This window comes from Micrasema longulum, unplaced genomic scaffold (genome assembly GCF_059751315.1).
Source record: "Micrasema longulum isolate JH-2025_06_02 unplaced genomic scaffold, ASM5975131v1 h1tg001182l, whole genome shotgun sequence".
Taxonomy (NCBI): domain Eukaryota; kingdom Metazoa; phylum Arthropoda; class Insecta; order Trichoptera; family Brachycentridae; genus Micrasema; species Micrasema longulum.
Window position 1 is genome coordinate 112,661 of NW_028278369.1, and position 21,057 is coordinate 133,717.

Sequence of the window (21,057 nt, forward strand, 5' to 3'; positions counted from 1 at the left end):
CAGAAAAATATCAATTTATAGTATATATTACGTACATTATGTATGTAAGTACAAGTATATGATATTTTTTTATAGCTTACCTGTAAATAAAATCACCATTCGCCACTGGTAAAAACCTTGACGAAAAGACAAAAATATAGCGCTGTTAAATTGCAACGAAATTCATATCCTGAATTTGTAATAATAAAAAAATCTAATATGTATAATTCATGTGAGTAATAAACTTGGGCAACAAAAATAGTAAAATCTAATAATAATTTAAAGATAAAGTAAAATAAAAATCAACTGAGAAAAAACATGGGTAAAATTATTGCATATGGAAGAAGTCTTAGTCCTAATAGAAAAAATGAAAAAATAGGGAAGGGTGTACTCGTATCAATGTGTTATAAATAAAAAAAGTTTATTGGACAAATATATTTTATTGTTATTAGCAGGAGTTTTATCGTCAGTATCAATATATTTTCATTTCTCTCAAATTTCAAATAATTAATCCACCATTCACGTATACTACATCAATTTCAGGACTGAAAATGAAATGAGTATCCGGTACTATCCGCACTCTCCCTGGATATAACTTTTACATATACAACTAAATAAAACATAATCTAATCTGAATTTAACGGCATTTTTCGATTGTAGGTACGTTTAGATGTTCGTAAAAAATATCCATCCAAAATTAATTTTAGGACCATTGACATTATTTTCGGTCTTCTTTCCACAAAGTCAAATCGATGCCGGGAATTTTCGAACATTCAGTTTTTGGATTCCTGAAAACCAAAGAACGCTCTTAGAAAATATATAAAACATACATGGAGGTAGCGTGTAGTGTTGGATATAAAGGTTATCAGTTGCTTTTAATTACAATTCTAAGGTCTCTTACCTATTACTTGCAGGTGCAAATCCATTAGGTTGGATTTTGTTAATTCCTTGAGCGCTATGGCACATTATTGAGGATATTCTGCTACTTTTTATAGCTTTCAACTGGGCTGAAAATAAATTTATAAATTTACTCATTCCATTTTCATGTAAGCGCCTACAAATAATAATAAAATTAAAATATGAATGCAAATTACATTCATAAATTTTATGTTTGTTGATATTTATCTGGACTCCGATTAAAAAAAAATTAAAGTAAAAACAATGACTAGTCTGAGGATGCTCATTAAGGGTGAAAATTCTTAAGCTAGGGTTTCCTAGGACAGCGGTGCCCGTATCTTTTCTCAGTTTGTAGTAGTTCATTGAAGATGTTAGGATTCGTCTTGCGTACTGCTAGGGTTTTTGGTAGTACACGAGTACTGAGAATTCTTTATAACTCGTTGGTGCGAAGTAGACTCGAGAGTGGCTCGATGATTTGGGGACCGTGTGAGTTGAAGTACTCTCTTATGGTGGAGAGGGTTCAGAAGAAATTTCTTCGGTTTCTCTACATGAGGGAGTGCGGATATTATCCATGGCTTTATCCCACTGAGTTTCTCCAGGGTATGCTTGGTTACAGCAGTTTGAAGACTAGAAGGAATGTGTATTTAACAACGCACTTCTTTCGATTGTTGCGCGGTATTATTGACAACCCTGAAATTATGCGGAGCATTAGCTTTTACGTTCCTGATAATTACCTTAGACAGCGTCAACACAGACTGTTTCACATTCCAATATACAGGACCAACCTGCCAATGGTTATGCCTGTTGGAAGGGCTATCTCTATGTTGAACAATATCACTTTGGACATTGACATTTTTCACGTCTCTGAGGGAGTTTTTCGTTACAAGATTCTCTTACTTTTTTAACATATTATTCTTTGGATATTATGTATACTAATGTGTTTTTTTTATATATACCTAATTTGACCTAATTATTTCTATATGTATGAATTAAGATATTTTATTTTGTAATGTACATATATATGAATAAAATAAATGATAAAATGATAAATGATCTTAACGGCCGTAGTGAACGGTGATGCGGTGGACAGCCGTCGTAACGTCGACTAGAGAGTGGTTTCCTAGGGAAACGGTGTGAAATGGTGTTGATAACACCGTTTTCCTATGAAACTACACTCTAGTCACCGTTACGACGGTTATCCACCGCATCACCGTTCACTACGGCCGTTAAAATACGGGGACCGCTGTCTTAGGAAACTCTAGGTTAGGTTGAATATAAAAAAAGTGAAATCAAAACAAAAAATCTCACAAAAATCACAACCCCATCGAAATTTTATTACAATAAAATTACGGACACAAGATATGTGAGAATTATAAATAAATTAATGTCATAATACATTTATTTAATAAATCTTGAGTTAAACATTTAATCTTATTTAAAAAAAAATAGTTTATATATTTTCAGACATTATAGTAGAACTCCAATTATCCGAACTTCGACTATACGAATCGCTTTCAGAATTTTCAAGCTCAAGAAAAGAAAAGGGAAGAGACTTGAGGAAAACCCTTTTTTCAGAAAAAAATCCTGTATGTTCAGAAGTTAGTGCTGAAGATATAGGAATGTCTGTCTGACCAAAATTTGACAGATGGGCATTTTTTATTTATTTCAATAATGTATTTAAAAAATCTTTTCTACGTAGTTCATTCTCATGTGAATAAAATAAAAATTAAATTCAATGATATATTATTAAAAAGTGTGAGTCAACTAAATAAAAAAAATACCCGGCGGTCTTAGTACGGGGTACTGACCTCTAGTTACACTGACAACCATACAGTACATATAGATAAAGGTATAATATATCGCACATCTTCGTTTTTCATCATCAGCACTCTATTTAATCGAATGTGCGATATGTTTACTCTTTTTGATAGGGCTGCCAAGGTGCCAAGCTGTTTTTTTTTGCTTTATTTATCTGTAAATATCATAAGTCGCAGTTTGGCAGTCTTGACCGGTATTCGGTATTGTATGTTTATCTGTTTTTTTTATTATTTGTAAACGAATGTATCGTTTTGGTATGTGTCCTCACCTAGGGTGAAGCCGGCCTGCTTGTGCTCGAACCAGAGGTAGTCCCCCTTGCGCAGCTTGATGAACTGATTGGTGAGAATGCACTCGAAGGTTGGCCCCACGGCGGAGCCCTGAATGTGAGCCTCCACGGACGCGGCGGCTATCAGCTCCACGGCATCCATGGTGTGGTACAGCTTCTCCAACTTCGCCAAGTTCTGGAACATTGTTTTGTTACGTATTTTGTTATACTGAAATGTAATTAATGTAAGCAATAGACACCATAACCTTGTTTAATGTTTTAACTGTTCGTGTTTTCTTAACTTTAATTTATTTTTTATTTTTTATAAAGATTTTTTATTCTTTGTATTTTTTATTTGTTCTTGGTCAGGCTGTGAGAAATTTCTAGTGGCAATACGTCCGCTATTTAACCATGTACACCTTTGTTTTATTTTGTATTTATCACGTTGTATATTATGGTTATTAAAGATTTATTATTATTATTATTATCGAGATTAGCGCTTGTTATTCTACCACAATGACATTTCTTGGTGGAACTGCATTGTAACAAGAAAAGTACGGGTTATTCAATTCTTTGCCTATGTGTGCGTGTCTGAACGTTCATAAAACAAATAAATAGAATAAATCAAAAAATATTCTAGTGTGCCTGATAACTCAAACGAAATTTGTATATTTACTTGGTTCACCGACATGCACTGACACATTAACATATGTCATAGAATTAAGAATAGTCCAGAAGGTGCGTAGAATCATATTTGAATACATCGGACTGTGTCCAATAATTCCCCCACTATATCTCACTTTCGCCGCGCGCATTCGTGAGGTCGCAGCGTAACGTTGTTTGATGGGGAAAAAAAATCATAACACAAATGTTCATTTCTCTAAAATTTTATTGTGCACGCGGAAATATTGATTGACACACAACAGAGTAGATAAGTAAAGGGTCATTTAATAAGAGTAATTGAATTAATGAACTTTAAACTTCAAATACAAAACAAATTTTATTTTACATAAAACGGATATATTTATATCATGTTAAATAACATTTGATGTTTTAAAGATAATGCCGGTCAAATATCCACGATAGAGTTTTTAATTCCGAGATCCAATTGTCTCATTAGATGAGCAAAGTAGGGTAAAAAAATTTACTACCATGGCAACACTAACGAAATTTCCATTTTGTTTCTTCGACAATCTGACAAATGAAAAAATAACTCAATGTTTAAGTAATGCATTTGTTACATACACATAAATTTGATAATTACACATGAAATGTGATTGCATCCGGTTTCTTTAAGATCCTAGCAGTATTTCTACGCTTTAAAAGGACACAACACGGCATAGTTGAACTCAAATCAGTAGTTGCGTACTGAGCGATGTCTACAAAGAAACTAATGGGTTGAAACGTAAACCTACTCATTTATGAGTAGTTGAGTCGCCTTCTGTTTGATGAGCGTATGCGGTTTCTGGACTGTTCTTAATTCTATGACATAGGGTTATTAAACATCCGAACGCACTGCACTGTACGTTATTTAGTTTTGACCACCTTTTTCATTATAAATTTTTCACCAGGAATCGGGTATTATCACAACAATCACAATATGAGAGTAATAATTCGCAGTCCGCTTATAGAGACGCCCTTTCGCTCTATTGCACAGAACAAAAGCGTTGCTAATTTTTGGTTCAACAACAAACGTGTAAAAGGACAATGAGGAATTCCACTGTTATCTAATTTTTTTTTTTCTATTAGCGTATTATTTAACTAAGCAAATATATATATATTTTGTGCGTTATTTACAAAGATATGATTTTTTAAAGTTACATTTATCAAATACCGCGCCAAATGACTGTAATCAGTGTGTCACTTTTCAGTAGTGACGTCATGAAACGGTTGGCGTTCTTACTTTTACTGACCGCGGTAAGTTGTATTTCTCCAGCCAATAACAAAACTGACAAGAATTTATGGAATATTGCTTTGATTACTTCATTTAGTTGATCGTAATTTGCTCATTTCTATGTTATGGTTATTTTTACGAACGTTTCGATTTAGAAAAACCTAGAAAGTTGACATAATCTCTGGTTGAAATGTCAACAAAGTATTATTTGCCGGATTTCAGGTCGTAGATCGTAATCGAATTATTCGCCGCCAAATCACCAATCACAAATTATACTCTTTTTTTTCTATGGTCAAAACGTTCCTTACAAGGTGCGGGGGCTTTAAAGCGGAAACCGGAAATACTACACGTAGATATAAGAAGTGACTTCATTATTTACGATTTTAAAATGAATACTATTTTTATCATTTTTTATTTATTCTTGCGTGTGTTTTTGAGATATTTCATCCTACTCCGAAATGTTTAAATAATCACGTGTACACGAAAACATTTTTAGAATTTAATTCCTGGTTGGGCTGGAATTCCTCATTCTCGATCCGAGTACCTACAGTCCGTTGCTTTGCTGGAAACTGTAGCTCTGTAGCTAACTTCACAATTGCTAATCCTTGAATATTTTTTGTTCGTATGGGCGTCTCTATAAGCGGACTGCGAAGTTTTACTCTGACGTTGTAACCGACATTGGTATTGGTCCCGACGAAACCTGGTCACAAGTACCTACTGGTGAATAAATTGTAATTGAAATATGTCAAAACTAAATAACGCGTATACACGTAAAAAGACGAAAACTAAATTATGCATTTTTAATAAATATACATTATTATATATGGACATTACTTGGATATTCTACGAAAAAGCACTAAGTCAAAAGTTCAAAGTTCAAAGTTTGTAACGAAATAACTTTTTTTGACACTTGAAAAAATGGTAAATTGATCTATTTACTACATTTTATTAAATGGTTTAATAAATAATAACTGAACTTTCAAAACATTTTTTTCAAAATAATAGTGGATTGACTTTTACTTAGTGCATTTTCGCTGATACATAATACCACAGTAAGGAATTTAAATTGAAGTTACATTGTACCTTCTATAGTCACTTTGTGAGAAATGTTTTTTTCTTCTTTAATTAAAAAAGTTATGGAATCATTTTATCTAATTAACAGTACCAATTACATTAGGTCAAATAATAATTGATTAGTAAAAAGAAAAAAAGAATGAAAAAATAATTGCCACGTTTGCCACTGGGTGAAGCATGTAGACATCACTTACTAGAGATCTCCAGGATATCATGTCGCCGACCAACAATCTTAAGCTAGGGTTTCCTAGGACAGCGGTGCCCGTATTTTAACGGCCGTAGTGAACGGTGATGCAGTGGACAGCCGTCGTAAAGGTGACTAGAGTGTGGTTTTCTAGGAAAACGGTGTTATCAACACCATTTAACACTGTTTTCCTGGGAAACCACTCTCTAATCACCTTTACGACGGCTGTTCACTGCATCACCGTTCACTACGGCCGTTAAAATACGGGCACCGCTGTCCTAGGAAACCCTAGCTTTACCTTTTCTGAAGTTATGGCCCACCAGTACGGCGTCCCTTGTCCCTTGGTGCTTTTTCCCTGAACGGATTTATGAAAATATCTCGACTTGTAGAGTAGAGTATTTTTTCAACAGTTATAACATCATAATTAAGTAAAAAAAAAAAAAGCAAAATTTTGACTTAGTGCTTTTTCGCAGAATACCTACGATTAAGGATAAACCATGGAAGTCACATTCAACAAAATGTTCAGGAAACGAGATTTTGTTATTGTGCGATTTTCAAAACATCACAACCGTTGAACCAAATATGATAATTTCAACCTATAAAGAATTTTTAATGTAAAATAATATTTTTTGATAATAATATGACGCATTGAAATTGAATATCTGGGACAACTGAGATTTTTTGCAATAAACAAAGTGGACTTCAGGTTTTAATTTCAACTCAAAAAAGCATTTTTACAACGAAAGTGGACTTCGGTGTTTTCATCATCGTCATCGTTACCTTGCCGCACCTAATGGTGCATAGGGCACTGCATTGTTACACCAATCGCAGCGTATCTTGATCATTTTTGTTACATGAAGGTAAGATGATCAGTTTAACGCTTCAGGTACCAGTCCAGGGGCTTTGAAATGTTCTAGTGTTTAAACACCCTTTTAAATAAACATTTCACATCAACCATGTCGGGAATCGAACCCAAGACCTCTTGTATGGTAGACTAACGCACTGACCATTACACCACGAGGCTGACGTTAAAAGACGAGTTTTATTCACGTATAAAAAAGCTTATTGCGATAATTTGTGTATTTTTAACTTTAAAAGGGCAAAAAGTGAACTCCCGTGTTTTATCATTTAAGGTTCACATATAATCTATGTGTCCAGGCGGATAAAGAATACAGCTCTGCTTGTGAAATAGAACCAGAACCCTAGACTAGTGTTTTAGAATCGATAAGCGATAAGTCCTAATTGTAAATTAGTTGACGCGTTCGCCTACCATATTTGATGTCATGGGTTCGATTCCTAGCAGGGTGGATGTGAAATGTTGATTTCAAAGGTTTTTTGAACTTTTTAATTGCTCTTTGAAAAACTAATCATTCTGCCTTCATGTTTCAAAAACAATCAAGACTCGCTGCGTTTGGTGTAGGTACCAATGTAGTGCCCTACGGAAAAAAGGAAATGGCGATGTTGAAGTTTTACCTTTCCTTAGTAAAAAGAAAACATTGATGATATTATCTGCACGCAATGGCGCTGCATCTGTACACGAAACGCAGCCGAAAAGTATGCCGGGTTTAGGACTATGAAATGAATATTGATTCAACGGTTAACCTGTTGGCTGATGACGTCCCCAAAGTCTGCAAAGGACTGGCTCACATCCGCCCCGCAAAACTCCCGGTACTCTTGGTACATGCGCAGCCCGACGTCTCGAGCCCTCTGGATGTCCATAGCCCTCAGGTCGCTCCCGAATATGTGGCCCTGCTTGCGGTCGAAATTGTGCCTCGTCTGAAATGAAAACAATTTATCGATTCTGTTCATTCAGACCTTCACAATATTGACATAGTTATAAAGAGACTATCACACCCTTCTCACTTCTGTTCACTATAATTCATGGCCTTAACGAGGTTCATGGTTTACCTATTCGATTTTATTCCCAAAGCGCCCTCTCCATTCCCACGCACAATTCCTCTTTTTTATCTAATTCATGTATTATAGTTTCCATGCGGCTCGACTCCTCGACTGCAGAATCATCTCCCATCCACTATCAAAGATGTTTCCACATTACATCTGTTTAAATCACGCCTGATTAAATATATATCACTTTAATTTATCACACAATTTTATGTATATTTTCCTCAGAGTAATAATGCGTAACCTAGAGAGAAGCCGTTATCACTATGTTTCATAGAACGCAAGCGATGTTGGTTAGCAACCAATTGGTGGCCATTTTGTTTTATTTGACAACATAAACATAACGGTTCGATCGGATCCTTTTATAGCTGTGCTTGAACTTGTTTGTAAATAACTTATATAGTTGGGTTATAATAAATAAAAATCGACTATGGTGAATTGCAGTACAATTACAGTGGTTGCAGCAGTAGGAGCGTCAAAGGTGTTAATGGAGTCAGTTTTCACAGGTAATTGATTTCGAATATTTTCCCATGATTTACTTTGATTTTTGGCATTTATTGTCCCGACACGTGCATTATGTTGTTTAAAAACTTTGCTTATATCAACATATTTACTTCAGATACTATTTTTCTCAATTTAGGAGATAAATTTGTGAATTAAAGTATGTTTACTGTTGATAATGACAGTTAATTATAGGCAATATGTCAGGGCCGCACTAGGTATCCATATCAAGTTTGAGTTTTTATCGAGAAGAGGTCGATTCAAATTTTACTCGGAAAATAGCAATGTTAACCTTGAAATCGCATCTAAAATGACGTGTCCAAATTTCAGGCCGCTACGACTCGCCCTTTTGGAGATGTGATTGACAAACAAAAAAACTTAACACAGGACTTTGGTTCCATGGAGGTGGGATTTAAGTCTCAATAAATGTAATATAAGTATACTGTGAAAAAAATTAATAAAAAAATAAACACACACATGTATTTTCAGTTTTATAAAATAAATATAGGCGAATTATAAAAAAATATATTGGAATAACCCTGCAATGATAAATACACAGGTACATATTTAAAAGTAATTATAATAGAATTAACATCCATTTGGCAATTCTCGACTTGAGTACTGCCGATTGTTTTGCTGCGAACTGTAGCTAACTTAATACCCAATATTCATAGAATGGTTTTTCTACGTTTGGGCTCCTCTCTAGGTTACGCATTATTACTCTGAGATATTTTCTAATATCAGTGTACCTAATAAAAAAACAATAATAAATACAAAACATAACAAAAATTGCGTATAAATTTATACTTTTTTAATATATTACTTAAGTATTTCAGAATTTATTTATTTTACATAACATATTTTTTGGGTACAAAATATTCCCAATCAGCAAAAATGCTGGTATGAGGGGATATAATATCTGTACCTCAGAGGCAGACGGATGCAAATCCAGAATTTGATGAAATAACATTTCGATTTTCGCATCCAGTTTGTGATCATGTCCATTGATTTTGAAGAAATGTAAGTCTTATAATAAAAAAACCAATGTATTGACATACTAAAAATACAAATGGATAGTCTGAATCATTTCGAGAAAGAAGATTCTTTAGGCTATTGTTGAACATTTGACATTTGGATTTGCATCCGTCTTCCTCTGAGGTACAGAATTATAATATATTATTATGACATTTAAAGGATATAAAATAACATTTACATATCACTCGTCACATGGGCAGTAAGAACCGCTTTTAAAGCTGTTTTTGAGGAATGTTAAGATTTTGTATATCTTTTAAGTTTTTTGAAAGTGAATTGTAAAATTTTATCGCTGTTTACACAAAACTGTTTTTTTTTAAGCCCTAGGTTATTCACAAGTTGAATTATTTGACGCTCTTGTATTTCTTGAGTGTAGTGGTTTTAATTTAATATTCGTCATTATTTTATTGTTTCTCATTTTAAATACCATATTTACTCTTTCAGTGTAATAAAAAAAAAAATATTTTTAAATTTTTTTCACATTATAAACAAAAATAAATAGTAAAAATAATGTGACCTCACTGGTTATGTGACCTCGACGGGTTACTCCGTTACTCGTGCTGAGGACACTTAACAATATACTTTTTTATATGTGAGAATATAAAAAAAGACTTAATAAACAGAGGGAAATTACACAATTTTTAGACAGTTTAAAACACTACGTATTTATGTTTATATTTAATTTCTGTGTACTTATATAATTTATATTATAAAACGCACAATAAAAAAACAAAAACATAACATAAACTATACGTTTGTAGAGCAGGTGATTCAATATTGGTTTGGGCTAATGAGACATTCCATTTTACTTCTACCTACCCCCACTATCCATTTTTTTATAGGCTAAATTACATAATTTTATTTTTTATATAAATCTGTAGTTCTAGAATATTTATTAAAATTCAATGTTCTCGTTTCCTTTCTCTTACATAATATCTTCTCCTTTCCTCTCCTTTTATTCCCTTTTCCCATTGACGAATAGTATTGAAATTAATTAATTTATACACAAATATTTGTCTTTATTTTTGTATTATTATTTTATTCTCTCGAACTAAGCTTTGAAACTTAAATTATATAGAAAATATTACCTTTAATTTTTTGGGTGGTTGGAAAAAATTGCCTTTTGGCAATAAGCCCGCCAATGTACAAATGTCTTTTATTCACAAAAACTCATGTAAATTAATTGAAAAAAACATATTTCATCAAACATCTCAAAGATGGTCGTAGTTTATCCAGGATTTTCATCCGATAGTAGCCATGGAGTTGAAAACACTTGTCCAGGGTCTGGAGTTATTTCACACAAAGAATTGTATTCTTTTTGCAATGAAAGCACTCCCTTCACAAACTCAAAAATCGTTTTATAGACAGAGGGTTTTCCTATCGGTTTTGCTCATCTTTTAACATTTTTTTTCGATAATAGAGTTTTGTAATTTAACTGTATTGATTTCATTGTCCCTTTCACCACTGACGTATGATAAAGATCCACGTTCTTCCTTTACTAGCTTCATCTAAGATATAACTAAATTGCGTTACCATAAACAATTTGGAAAAAAGTGATAGAAAATTACGATGCCCATGCAACCATTAATGTAAAAAATAGTACTTATATTTATTTCTGTGTAACTTTTTATACGACAGTATACTTATAAAATAGTAGTGAAAAATGTACCAAGACATGTAACTAATTATATACGACCATTTACGAATGAACTTATATGCGTATATTACATACATATATGATCTTTACTGTTTTTTACAGTTGCTGTGTAATTCAATCATTTTTTAACTACACACAGCGGAATTATTCTCCACAACGAAATCCGATAGATGACTAGGACACAAAAGGCAATTACCTACAAACTGAAATGCCATTTTCTTTGCGTTAGTAACGTGTTTATTTAATAATACTTCACCGCTTTTTACTTTGAGTTTGGCAATTTGCAAGGCCGGCTTAAGTCAGATATTGTCATTCTTCCTCACGACGATATTGCGACAAGGAAGTTCAGTGCCACGGGAAATTGGATATAAAAATCTTTTCTTACGCGCGGTGAAAATTAGAGGATTAAATTAAACGGCGCAGTTTCTTAAAAATGTATATATATATATTTTTTTTAAATAAAATAAAATGAACTCCTTTGAACGACGTCACTAGTTTTTCCGAATCAACCAATGACAGATTAAATTACAAAACTTAAAAAAAAAAAAAATGAAATAACCACTGAACTTTCTCATTACACAAATGAAAGATTTTTTTTTTCATTTATCCCGATACAAGAAATGTATTCTGCCCTGGGCCCCGATAACAATGGAAAGTTAACATTTATCTTCAATTTTATCCACAAAGTAAAATTAAGTTTTCTGCATAAAAAGCAGATTGTGCATGCTATTTTTTCTTCTAAACATGTTTAATTATAGGTTACGGACGAAGACACTTAAAATGTTCATGCAAATATACTCATTTTCGTACAAAAATATCGGTTTTTCTTTATAGACATTCGAAGATAACTCTGTTAAGTTCTTATTGTAATCGGGGCCCTGGGAAGCGATTATGAACGCTGTCTTCATTCGTATATATTTAGACTATAAACTAACATCGATATTTAAATACGAAAGTGTGTATATTTGTATGAAAATTCAAAGTATCTTCGTCGGTAACCGGTAATTGAACGTGTTTAGAAAAAAACATTGTAAACATATTTTATTTTAAATGCAGAAAACTTAATTTTACCTTGAAGATAAAATTAAACATTAATTTTAACTTCCCATCAGAATACGTACCCAGAAGGCTTATTCTGTCACAATTTCGTTTCGTAAGTTTGTTCGGTTCGTCCTACATCCACTTTACTCTGACGGGTTTCGCTCTCGTTTCTTTTTCTCGTCCCTTTACGAAACGAATTAGTTACTGAATACGGTCACAGACACTGAATGTAATAAGCAGTACTGTAATAGTATGTTTCTGACTTACAGATGTAGAAAATTGCGTGTCCGCTTCGGCCATCGGCTGTGTGATCATCCCCTGCCACAATTGCTGAAGTTTTCCCTTCTCCAGGAGGTAATCCTGACAGAATAAAATACTGCTCCAGTCTATTTTATGCACAATCGTACCATTCGAGTTACAGAGCCTGAAAATTTTCAAACAATTCGTGACCCATAATAATTTTATGTAAACAAAAGATATATTTACACTTACAGTGGTAAATAACTGTGTTAATTTTTTTTAAGCAAATTGTGTTAGAACGGGGATTGAACTTGGGCTCCTTGATGGCCCTGATTTGGACTCAGCGACACAATCACGGGACCATAACTGGTCGTTTATATCATTTAACCATATCTATGGGCGGGGTGAACAATCACATAAGTCTTTTTTTTTTGTTGTTTTTTTTTGCTCATCTTATAGTATGCAACTATGTTCACACATGTTGAAAAAAACGTAAATAAAGTAACGTTATTAAGGATAATATTATTATCAATGTACTTTATTAAACAAAATAAATTTGTTAGTTATCGGCTAAAAAAAAAATTCTCGAAGTAGAACCATTTCTAACTTTCTGCCTTAAACGACGTAACATTAAAGAGTTTTCATCTAACCATGTATTCCAGATTATTAGCAATAATCCAATTCCTATAAGTATTGAGAAATAAAAGGATATTCTTTTAGTGTTAGATTTGATTCCCGTTTTTTTTAGATTTGATGTTTGAGACACAAAAAAGTGTTTCCTGAAAATTAAGGCATTTTGACTTTTAAAATTAAAAAAAAATAGTAATAAATGGCATCAATTGTCTTAAACAAATATTGAACATAAATATGAAAAAAAATTGCATGCATAAATACATAGCAAAAAATGATAAAATTGCATAACTATAACAATAGTAACAAGTAGGTAAATACATATAAGCAACCAAAAATATCAAAGAAATAAATACATTAATATTAAAAAGCAAAAAAGGAATACATTATTAAATATAAAGAAAAGTTTCAGAATTATACTGCGAGAGAAAAAAGAATTAGACTCGTTTTATAACTTTCAAGTCTAGAACCAAATATATCAGCCTTTTCCTCATACTGATTACCACAGATGTGGAGCCTAAAGATAGGCAAGTGCATGAGATAGTTGGTCCCAGAACTTGCAAAACAAAAAGGAGATGTCAAAGGCTAAGAAATAATATTGAAATATTACTAAGACATTTTATGTTTACTGTAAAATAAATGTATCCACTCGGACGAAAGATATAGCTGTGTGTGAAATAGTACCAGAATCCTGGTTGAGCGTTTCTGACTCGATGGCTACTCTCAGGTAAAAATCCCGAAAAATAATATGTTCGATTCGGGTTCAATTCCTGGATGGGTCGTCATGATTATTTAAAATTTGCACTGGAATATTTTATTGTCCCTGGACTGTGTTAAATATTTTACCAAATAATAATTCCATCGTTTCATTTTAAAAAACAAACAATACCTTAGATAAACAAATAAAAAAAGAAATTAAAAAATAAAAAAAAAATAATAATTAAATAAATGTTCTTATGATTTTATCAAACATAATCATTTTTCGTGGCCAATTTTAACGAGTTGTAAATACCTCAGTATTAGAAAATGGGAATCAAGTTGTGGTAGAGTGGAGTTCGAACCTCGGATCTCTGATCCGTGAGACCGCTACATTCGCCACGGGACAACAACCCGGTTCTATTAAATAGATATATTGTTTGTATCATTATTTACATACGCTATAAAGTCCGGAATGTTCGAGTGAAGATAGACAAAAGCTGCGTGCGCATACTCATTACTAGGTCCTGGATTGATACTCGGACAGTAATCATTTACGTATCCAGATCTAAAGTTGATAATCTCCAATGACAACAGGACATCTCGACCTATACATAACATATTATTGATTTTTTTTAAGTAGCTACATATAAAATCATTTTATTTAGGTCAAATTAATTTCTACATTTTGAATCCGTCCAAATCATTGTAGACGTTGACTGAAATCAACCCTCTAGGGTAGAGTTCATTAAGATGAACAGATATTTCAACCGAAATAGAGTTTTCAGAGTTTATGTCAATTCACTGGTAAAAGCGATCAGTTTACACAGTGTATTAACTTTCACCATTCTGTCTATGTTTAATCATATACATTTCTTCAAGTTTTTGAAGTAAAATATTATCTGAAACTGTTTTTGATCTAGTGAGATCCTACTAGAAAATAACGAATATCTTTCTTCGTCTTAAACCAGTTTCTGAACAATATTTTGAGTATTAGTTGTAGACTTGGATTGTATTAAATGGAAAAATTTAAAAAAAAAGATGTTTTAACACTACATCACACGACAATTTCGTACAGCGCAGCGGTAGGATCGACAGCGCAGTGTCTTAAAGTATGAATTATTTTATTACTCGTACAAATTCGAAACCGCATAAGCCAATTTAACGCAATTATGCAGAAAGCAGGCAGTCCACAATTTTGAAAAAATGAGATATTGATGTTATCGGGTGCAGTAAGGTCAATTATATGTCCTGCTAAAAACAGCCAGACCACTTTGGCACAAAAAGTTGTTTTAATCACCTTCTGAAAATGGTGTCCATCACAAAAAAGGCATTTTTCAATTTGCAGAAAACACCCACAGCACTAGGAAATCTTAACGAACTTTAAAAATCATTAAAACTGGTCAAATACATAATTTCATTCTTGTCTGTAATGTAAAAAAAAAATATATATTTCTTGCTTATCATTTGTTAAAGACATTTCAACTCTTATGGAGATTTGTTTATTCACTCATTTCACAAAGGTGATATTATCTCAGTTTTACTTTTCTATGGCTGGCTGTTTTCTGCATAACTCCGTTAAGTTGTCGTATTATTTAGTGTGGTTTTGCTGTTAGTTAATTATCCTTTTTGCCGAAGTCCATAATTTCGGCTCCTGGATGCTGTAATACTGTCTGCTACATCGACAAGAAGGATAAACAACACACAAAATGATCCAGAGAAGCACCACCAGCAATCTAAAACGCCGTGATAATTTAAAAATATTGAGCAGCAGAAGAAATTTAAAAAAATACGAAAGAATTAAATTGAAACATTATACTACCTAAAAGAAGAGGGAGCCATTCGTAATAACAAATATATTGATATTGGGCGATCAATATTCTTCTACTTTCATGGAAAAGCCGTAGATCGTTCCAATGTGGATTTATAAGTGACAATTCTCTCGCTATTCGATTATGTTCACGAATAAGTAATAACTGCAGGGCTGCAAGAACGGGGTTCTGGTCTGAACGAGAGTCTCCTAAAATGAGGATTATTTAATTTAAAATCCATATACGGGGAGGTATTATTGAAATAATTACTTGTTTTAAAAAATACATTTTAGGTACCAGCCATAAAAGACAATGTGCAGTGGTCTACACGCGCAACATCGATTGGAAGAAATTCGGTTCCATTTCTCCATTCTGTTTTCATCAAACCGTTTCGATTAACTCTAAGAATATCATTGACTGCCGAGGAAGTGCTGTATACAGGAGACAAGTCTAAAGCTGCCGTTGCAGAGTTGATCTAAAACACATGAAGTTTTTTTAATTTTTTAAAAACTTTTTTTTCAAAAATATTTACAAAATAGTCTTAAATTAAAGTCCTGCTGAGTTGCATATATACAACTCGTCAGCAGGTTCTTATAAATTGCACCGATTATTTACAATTAACCTACATTAACAATAATTTTACTTGAAAAACATTACATATTATACTTTCAAAAATTAAAAACTCTCACTAATACAAAAACTCCTGTATTTAACTCAGTTTTTTTTAATATTGTTTGGTAACATGTTAAATATTTTAGGTATACTGTATTGCAGTGTCCTTTTTCCAAACTTCCAAAGTGTTTGTAAAAAAAAGAAACTGTTCAAAAGCAAACCTCTTAAGATCGAATATTGGTATATTAGAAGTTAAAACTATACATGCAAAGCAAATCTCAACGAACAAGATAAAATTATGTATTTATTTTTGTCGCCAGTTTATTCTCGAGTAATGTAAATACTTGAGTGTACTAAGGATTTAAAAAACAGTATAATTCAACATTCTTTGGCGATAGACTGCTCGTATAAAGGTCACCACTGTTGATATTTTTTTGTGAATTGTATCCAAGATCTTTGGTAAGTTTGGTAGATTCTACAGTACATTAATATGTAAGCATAGTAGGTAGGTACGTGAGAACTAGGTAAAAATATTATATGAAAAAACAGTATCTGATTATGATGTATCTGATGGATGTTGGCTACTTAATAATTATGCAATAGTTTTGTGAAGAAACTATGCTAAACGGCATACCACAAGAATCGGTACTTGGTCTAGTTCTCTCAATACTTTGTGTAGATTTACCAGCTATAATATGCCAAAATCCATCGTAATACTTACGAATTTGTCTCAACTAAACATAGGATAAAAGACTCTTAATATGTACCTATTTCATGCGTTTCAGATAAATAAAGGCAATATTAAAAAACAGCATTCATATTTTAATTAGTATTACTGTATTATTATTTTTTGTTTTTATCTTTATTTTATATAATTTTTATTTCATTTTTTTATTCTAATGTATACTATACATTCGAGTTAAAACTGATTTATTTACGATTTGTGTTTATTTCTAAATTCCTGCACTGTATTTTTGTATATATGTGTACATGGATGTGTGTATGTATGTATGTATGTATGTAGTATGCATGTATGCATATATGTGTATGTATGTATGCATATATGTATGTACGTGTGTACTTATATGGGTGTGTATGTATATGTATCTATATGTATATTTGTAACACATTTTTTTTTGTTGAATTTATATAACTTCAAATTACTAAATAACGATAACAGTGCAAGCCTCTCTCCAAGCAGAAGAGCTAGTCTCTTTTTTGGAAGTTACAGTTTTAAGATTAACTAAATATATAAATTTATTATATAAATAAAAGACGAGTGATACTTTAATCCACAAATTTGGAATATCCAGTGACCGGTTCCATCGCTTTCGCGACATCTTCGAGACTGGTAGTTAAGGAGTTCAATGTATTTATACAAAACAGAGGTAAGGATAGATGATTCAAAATTATTTGAAAGTAAATTAAATAAAGTTATTTTTATCTTAAGAATCATTATTTATTTAGTATATATATACGGCCTAAGCCAATTACAACAGTTACATGAAGAAACATAAATACAAGAAACTGAACAAAAAGAACATAAAACTATTTAGCAAAGACAAACAAGGGCAAAACAATAATTGTATACAATATATTTAAAAAAAAAGAAAGACCAAAAACTTTGAGCTAAACCATGCCAATCCATCTTCATCCCACACTGTTTAGTCGCGAAGAGATTTACGAAAAGCCGGAAGATCTATCCCAAAAATTCCAAGTCGTGCGATGAATTGACTAATCTACACATTCTGGACATTGGGGCATAAAGACCAAAGTTGCTCTTAGAAGATTTTATAAATAGCAGATTTTGACTTCTGGTGACACGGTTGGGAACATGAAAAGAAATTGATTGCAACAGAGATGGGACATCACTTAAAGCATTAAGTATTTTGAAAATGCATATAAGGTCCATCTCAGTTCTACGTCTCTCCAATGAAGACAGATTAAGAGATTGCTCTATTTCAAAATAAGAATAATTACCCCTTTGTAATCCGAGAAACCATGCCACTTTTCTTAGAAAACGGTGTTGGACAGACTCGATATGGTCAATATGAGTCCTGTAGAATGGAGACCAAATAGGAGAAGCGTATTCTAAATGGGATCGAACTAGTGAGCAATAAAGAGTTTATTAAGAGTTTGTTTTTTATTATTATCATTTTTTTTGTATAAATACATTGAACTCCTTAATAAAGATACCAGTCTCGAAGATGTCGCGAAAGCGATGAAACCGATCACTGGATATTCTAATTTAATGGATTAAAGTATCACTCGTCTTTTATTCATATAATAAATTACAATGAACTTCCATCAAGAGTTTTCACTTACAAACTTAAATGTTTTAAATATATAAAAGTAGATTGTAACAGAAAAAAAACATGTATCATTTTATGTAACTATATTAATCAATAAAAAAATAGTTTATATACTTACAAATGATTTCATTTAACATACCTGGCGCCCTTTGCCATCCTTACAGCCAAGGTCGGCGTCAGTCTGGGCCCTGGTAAAGTTCAAGCACTGGATCTTCTCGATTATAAACATTGGATCTTGAATGTCGATGTGGATGGGGTAACAGGATGGCTGGATATTCTCATCATACTTCCGATTCCATGTGCAGCAGGTATCTTTGTCTAAGGGGCCACAAAAAGTAGTTGATAATATATATTTTAACACAAAAAAAGGATTACCTAAAAGTTTATGTTCGTCGTTCTATTAAATAAAGAGTGTTTATTTATAGTACCGGAGAACGAGGGGCTCCGGAAACTTTTTCGAGTATTTTTTAAGTTTACGATGATCCGGGTAGACAAACTATATTTAAAAAAATTCAAACAAGTCAATTGTTTAAGTATATGTGAAGCAAATTACCACTATCGTATATATGTTATTTTTTTATTTGCTAGTTTTCGAAAAGTGTCCGGAGTCGCCACTACAAGTGTGGTGACTTTGGACGACTATGAAATTCTCTCTATAAAGATAATTAAATTGAAGCTGTGAAAACAACATACACTAAATAACTAAATGTTCAAAATATTCGTTTTTTGTTTAAATGATGTTGTGCGTAACATATGTGGAAAACATATAATTAAAAAATGAATCTGGTTTATTGAATTAAAACAATAATTAAAACCATTTGAATTATATAAATCTAAGTACTTTTCGCACTGGAAACTCGACAGCTGTATCTCGAACAGATAACTTTTTGTCCCGTAGTTCCAAAATAGCTTTATTCATATTTTGTGAATCATATTGCTGATATGGTCGTTCTCCAACCTCCGTTTGTATATTCGCGGTATTTCCACTTCACCTCGCAAAATACGACATTTTCATACTTATTTTATATTCATAAAGTCAATAAATCAAACCAATCAATCAAAACAATGATGATTATATTGTACTGATCTGGATACGAGTTTGTTCAACACTTGACGAAAATTCATGATTGGCTGAGACACCGTATTACCACTATTAAAAAAAAAACATACCCGCATAGCGACAGGACGTTGCAAGCATACTGACGCGAGAGGACTGTGATTCGCGTTACCTCCTCCCTACGGATTACCTTGAAGCGAAACGATGTGCCACTGTCCGACTTCCGCTGCCATGTCCGAAGAACCATTTATTTTAAAATTCCGTTTACCGATTAAAATATGTCTAATAAGAGTAACAATTAATTGGAAAGTGTTACAAAAAGTTCTCGTTATTAGAAAGTAGGTCTTTCTCCGGAACTACATGAATAAATATAGTATCCTAAATATATTTCCGTTTGCAGTTCTGGGGCTATGTATAGCGTGTGAGCTCGCCAATTTATGACAGTAAAATTTTTATTGTCTTTGAATTTCCTAGAGTCTTAACCGTCGAAAAAAAAGAAGATTGCAAATAAAATCAACAGACAATGGAAATTTGATGTGTATTATTTTAATAGATTGTTTATAACAGAAAAATACATAGAGAAATATGCATTTCTATTTTTTGTAATAAAAACAGTATAGTAAATTCGAATAAATAAAAATACGCTTTATATTAACAATATTAATTCAAATGCAAAAATAACATTGAATACTTGAAAAATAAATATTACTGAGTGTTACAAACATAATTTAAAAAACGGATAGCGATTAAAAGTAAAAACTATCTTTAGTTTAATTCTTATAGCGATAAATACATAAACATTATAAAACAGGAGTTATACAAATACAAAAATAATATTGTAACTAGGCGGCTACCTACACGGTTAAATTTTGAAACACCACGCAATTTCTTATCTCGGCTACGCTATGTAAAATGAAAAAAAAATATTTAAATTAATAATTTCATCACGTCATGAAGTCGCCCCTGGGTAGCGCCTGCTAACGTCAATCAGCAAAAACATCCTCGTTTTAATTACAATATTTCGGCTACGCCATAAATCTCTTTTTTTAAATAATTTCTCACGTCACAAAGTCGCCCCTGGGTAGCGCCTGCTAACGTCAATTAACAAAAACATCCTCGTTTTAATTACAATATTTCGGCTACGCCATAAATCTCTTTTTTTAAATAATTTCTCACGTCACAAAGTCGCCCCTGGGTAGCGCCTGCTAACGTCAATCAACAAAAACATCCTCGTTTTAATTACAATATTTCGGCTACGCCATGAATCTCTTTTTTCAAATAATTTCTCACGTCCCAAAGTCGCCCCTGGGTAGCGCCTGCTAACGTCAATCAACAAAAACATCCTCGTTTTCATAACAGTATTTCGGCTACGCCATGAATTTCTTATAAAAAATGTCAAAACGTCACAAAGCCACTCTCTGAGTGTCGCTACTGACATCATTTACAAAAACATAA

The 21,057-nt window shown here is 32.5% G+C and overlaps 1 protein-coding gene across 1 annotated transcript; it reads right to left on the reverse strand.

Moving 5' to 3' along the window:
- Positions 1-399: 399 nt before the first annotated feature.
- On the reverse strand, positions 400-19,835 carry LOC148276606 (peroxidase-like). Its single transcript, XM_088234034.1, has 10 exons — positions 19,793-19,835; positions 18,685-18,863; positions 15,919-16,096; positions 15,633-15,830; positions 14,271-14,418; positions 12,512-12,668; positions 7,714-7,887; positions 2,963-3,155; positions 881-986; positions 400-767 (listed from the first exon to the last, which is right to left on the reverse strand). The coding sequence occupies exons 1-10, from the start codon at positions 19,833-19,835 to the stop codon at positions 698-700; spliced, it is 1,446 nt and encodes a 481-aa protein (XP_088090160.1). The 3' UTR covers positions 400-697.
- Positions 19,836-21,057: the final 1,222 nt, after the last annotated feature.

Bases quoted from the DNA above. Each gene is read 5' to 3' on its own strand.
- LOC148276606 (XM_088234034.1), bottom strand. From the start codon at position 19,835: ATGGCAGCGGAAGTCGGACAGTGGCACATCGTTTCGCTTCAAG. The intron at 16,097-18,684 runs GTATGTTAAATG...CATGTGTTTTAG, and splicing joins AGGATGGCAAAGGGCGCCAG to ATCAACTCTGCAACGGCAGC. The intron at 15,831-15,918 runs GTACCTAAAATG...TCCTCATTTTAG, and splicing joins CACATTGTCTTTTATGGCTG to GAGACTCTCGTTCAGACCAG.